Source organism: Abrus precatorius, unplaced genomic scaffold, assembly GCF_003935025.1.
Source record: "Abrus precatorius isolate BTA unplaced genomic scaffold, Abrus_2018 Scaffold3, whole genome shotgun sequence".
In the NCBI taxonomy this organism is placed as follows: domain Eukaryota; kingdom Viridiplantae; phylum Streptophyta; class Magnoliopsida; order Fabales; family Fabaceae; genus Abrus; species Abrus precatorius.
Window position 1 is genome coordinate 25413122 of NW_020874373.1, and position 4285 is coordinate 25417406.

At 29.8% G+C, this 4285-nt stretch overlaps 1 protein-coding gene across 3 annotated transcripts; it reads right to left on the minus strand.

Moving 5' to 3' along the window:
• Positions 1–245: 245 nt before the first annotated feature.
• LOC113863178 (E3 ubiquitin-protein ligase PRT1-like) lies at positions 246–3983 on the minus strand. Of its 3 annotated transcripts, none has more exons than XM_027496647.1 (7): positions 3851–3983; positions 3271–3299; positions 3006–3185; positions 1756–2127; positions 1441–1644; positions 1156–1250; positions 246–567 (listed from the first exon to the last, which is right to left on the minus strand). In XM_027496647.1, exons 1-7 carry the CDS (start codon positions 3928–3930, stop codon positions 256–258), a joined length of 1272 nt encoding a protein of 423 aa, XP_027352448.1. In that variant the 5' UTR covers positions 3931–3983; the 3' UTR covers positions 246–255. The 3 variants fall into 3 exon arrangements, with proteins under 3 accessions (XP_027352448.1, XP_027352451.1, XP_027352450.1); XM_027496650.1 differs by having other exon boundaries at positions 1156–1252; positions 1461–1644; positions 3006–3106; positions 3851–3954; XM_027496649.1 differs by having other exon boundaries at positions 1156–1252; positions 1461–1644; positions 3006–3299; positions 3851–3973.
• Between the last annotated feature and the right edge of the window lie 302 nt (positions 3984–4285).

Sequence of the window (4285 nt, forward strand, 5' to 3'; positions counted from 1 at the left end):
TATTGTCTGCATCTAATACAATGATTGGAAATCGTCATAGATTGCCACATCTTAGAGACGTTCACTTTAGAACATAAAAATAATGCAATTTGACATAAATTAAGAAAATCACATAGACCTTGTGGATTTGAGAATTTCTAGCCAATTGACTAGGAAACTTCCTTGAGGCATTGCCTTAAGTGCTTATCTCATATCTATTTAAACCTTTCACCAAAACCACAATATAAGACCCGAACATTTTGTGTGCTCAACCTTTCAATTGCTGTCTTCAGAATCATTTTGGTTATCTTCATCATCATCAACCAAAAGTATTCTATCAGTAATTTCTAAATTTTCTAATAAATCCATGTCAACAGAACTGCTCGGTAATTGCCCTGTGGCTAGTCTCATCAGTATATTATAAACCATATTTGGTTGTATATGCTTGAACGTATGCTCTGAGGTGTGTTGTTGATTAAATCGACCTGGAAGCTTGGAGCGAGATTTATAACAATCACCACAAAGATCAAAACCCATCTTCTCTCTGCATTCAATGCATCTATATCTATCTCCAAGTATTGGAAACATCTGTACAAACAAGTCAAACATCACCACACTACAAAAATTGTAGGAATGATAATATTAATTATCGCTTTGAAGTAATACACAACTTTTAATACAATGCAATTACATGTGAAAGTTTTTATAACATAAAAATATTAATAATAAAACTAGTAATAAGATGAATATTTGTCACATCGTTAAGTTATTGTAGGTGACTGTCTCAAATCATATGATTATGCATTAGTAAGTTGGCAGTATGTTGCAAATCAGGAAGTTACAATTACAAGTTTAAACTAGAATAGTTTATAATTTTCTTTCTAGACATGTGAGAGTCGAAGCTCAATTACTTGTTAACACTTACAGTTAAAAAAAAAGACAAGTAACCATATATAATAATTGCTACCTATCTAGGTTAATAAAATAGATAAATTTGATTAAGTGTATGACTTACTGTAACAATATTTATTTTCGTTTGCACTCTGATCAACCAAACCCAGCAATCACTCCCCCTTCTCCCACAATATATATAAAGCATATGCAAAAATTAAAAGAATTTGAAGACAAAGCAACATATAAACACAAATACAAGATATAATGCACTAGAGCATTTACCCCGCAATAATCACAACCAATTCCAATGTGAACCTTTGATTTAAGATTTGACCACCGATCTATATTTTCTCCCTTGTTACCATCATCCAATGAACCTAAAAGAAAAAAATTCTCAATAACTAGAAGCATATACAAATAATAGAACAAATAAGCGTGAGGATTAAACTATCTATACTTCAATAGGTCAAACTATATAAAATATTCTTAAGATGAAAGATAAGTCATATACACAAATGCTTGAAGATATTATTAATCTTGTACAAGAATATAGGAAAATATACATACAAGAAGAAGGGGCCTTTGGATTGACTTCGATTTGCCTTAATTCTGTAGCATCTTTTCGTTGTCCATATTCTATAGGAAACTGTTCCTCCAAAAAGTGATCAAACTCCAAACACACTTTTGGAAATCCTCTTGGATGTGGACTTTGACAAACTTGACATCTAAGCATCTCATCAGCTATTTTAATGACACAAGTTTCACAGTGTACTGTACGAAATGATGAAAATTAAAAAAAAAAAACAATTAATATACCAATTAAGTTTTCTATAATGGATTCTATCAATTATAATTAAAAGAAAATTTAAATGCATTGAGTACCATGACCACAATTAAGAACTACAGGATGAAAGAGTAATTGGTTGCACGTCGTACACATCACATCTACAATTGATATTTTCTGTTGCAGAGAAAACTCTTCCTGAAGCAAATTTTTTCCTTCCATAGAAGTCTCAATAATGTTGTTAGGCTTTCCATCAGAAGAGTGCTCATAATTGATGATGCTTTCATCTTCTTTATGGGCAAAGGACTCTGATTGTTTCGTACATTCTGAAGTTCTCACATTGCATGAGTTGTGTGCCGAATTCATAATAGAGGAGGACGAAGGGATACTGGCATGACCAAATTTAGCTTGTGATTCACATGTATTAGGATCAAATTGAGGGGAGTAGAGGCCTGATTTCTTTTCTTCCTCTAAAGCAAGACGTGCACGAAGAAATATAGTCAAAATCAGCCTAAAAACTAAACAAAAATATTACTCTATGAAAAATACAAATTTAATAGAAAGTGATATCAAGGAAGTAAGGATAAAGTTACATTCTCAACTATACTAAGAGTACTAATAATTAAAATACCATAAAACAAATTAAGTAATAAAGTTTCAAATATCTATAAAATACTATAACACATTTCAAAATAGAGATACAAAAACTTATTCACGTTATTTTACTTTAGTCCAAGAAACATTGGTGATACTTCTATGTGATTGCTATATACTATGCATATGTACTCATTATATATTGTTGACAGTAGAGAAACAAGAGACACAAGATAGAATTACATAGCAGAAGAGATTATTTATACTAGCTATGTGATATAAATTCATGATTTTATATTTATCCTAATTATTATAATTATATTTTACTTTGTATGCCCGTTCGAATCTTAACATTGAAATATAGGAAAATTGAGCAAGGGATCCTAAATTGAGCCAGCATCACCCTTAAAGAGAATGGACTTGACACAAGTAGCCAATCATAAAAATCATGTTAACATTTATTGAGCACACACCTTAAATGAATCAACATTAATAGACTACAATTGTGAGTTTAAAAACACCATTGTATTCAATGCTTAAAACAATTAAACATCACATATTGATGTAAATATCTCTTTTTTTGATAAAGTGAATGTAAAAATAATTTTTATTTAAAAATATCAGCAAACAGAACAACATATGAACAAAAATTATCTCAAAATAAAATCTTTTTACAAAATAATAACTGTTAAAGGAATATATCACGTATATATTTAATAAGTTCATGCATAAGATATTGGAGAAAGGGACACACCAAGAATTTGATTTTCCCTTCTTTTGTAAGCAACAGAAAAAATCTTAAGAAGCAAAAAGTGAAGCATTTGGCAGACTGTTGGAAAGTGATAGTATTGATGTCTACATATTGGACATTGAGACTCACGCAAACAATTCATTGATTTATAGACACACCAGAAACAACACATGTGACCACAAGCTGTAAATAGAGAGGGAGAATGAGTGAGAATTTATCACACTAATATAATATTCATATGTATTTGTAGAAAATAATGCTTCCTTACATAGCACAATTGGCTTGTATAGCATATCCCTGCATAACAAAAGTAAAGTCAAAGTCCATAAATACATTTTGTTCAAAAAACTATATGGCTGCTCATAAAGAAACTTTAAACAATAGAAAAAAAAATTTCAAAGCTTGAGAATAAGCAACTTGTATCAGAAGAATGTTTTGGGGTCTGAAGTCAAATTTTTATTTTCCGAATACAAATTTGAAAATTTTTTTTGATGAATCACTACTTTGATTTATTCCTTTTCTAATTGCATTTGCAACATGTTCAATGAATTGTGAATTCAATTAAGATTTTAGATATACAATGCATGTATAGTTGTACACAAACGTTAGATCATAACAAAAGAAAAAGGAAAAGTTTTGAATTGTTCGCATCATTTCAACTTAATTGATGAATAAATTTCTAATTTGTTTTTCTGTAAAATAAGGGCATCCCTTACGGTCCTTCTGAAATATGAATAAGAATTCAATAACAAAATTGAACCTCGATAATCAACGAGCGAAGGGTGTTTCTCTTTCATGGCAAAGGAATTCCACAAGAAAACAAATGTTAGCAATTGAAAGAGACTTACAGACAAACGCAACAAGTAAAGGAATCGGGGATTTCTTCATATTCGTTGTCCACAAAGTTTCTAACTTCGATGTTCTCCATTTTCTAAAATGTTCTACAACGCAGAGAGAGAATGCCACAAAATTTAGGATTGCAACCATAGAAGCCGTGAAAGAATATATATTTATATTGGAAAATGAAAATGTCTAGTTAAATTTTTTTTATCAATTATAAATTCATTACATATTTTGAATGGTGTGGACACACATTGAAATTGTGATGTTTCTTTTTCTTATCCTTATAATTGAAATAATTGGGTGATGATTATCATACGATTGATAAAAGAAAATAATATTATACTACACATGTTTTAATTTATCTGTACAAAACATAAAATTTTGTTCCTATTTTCATTGATATAAAAGTTTAAGACAATATTATTTTTTATTCTTTTACT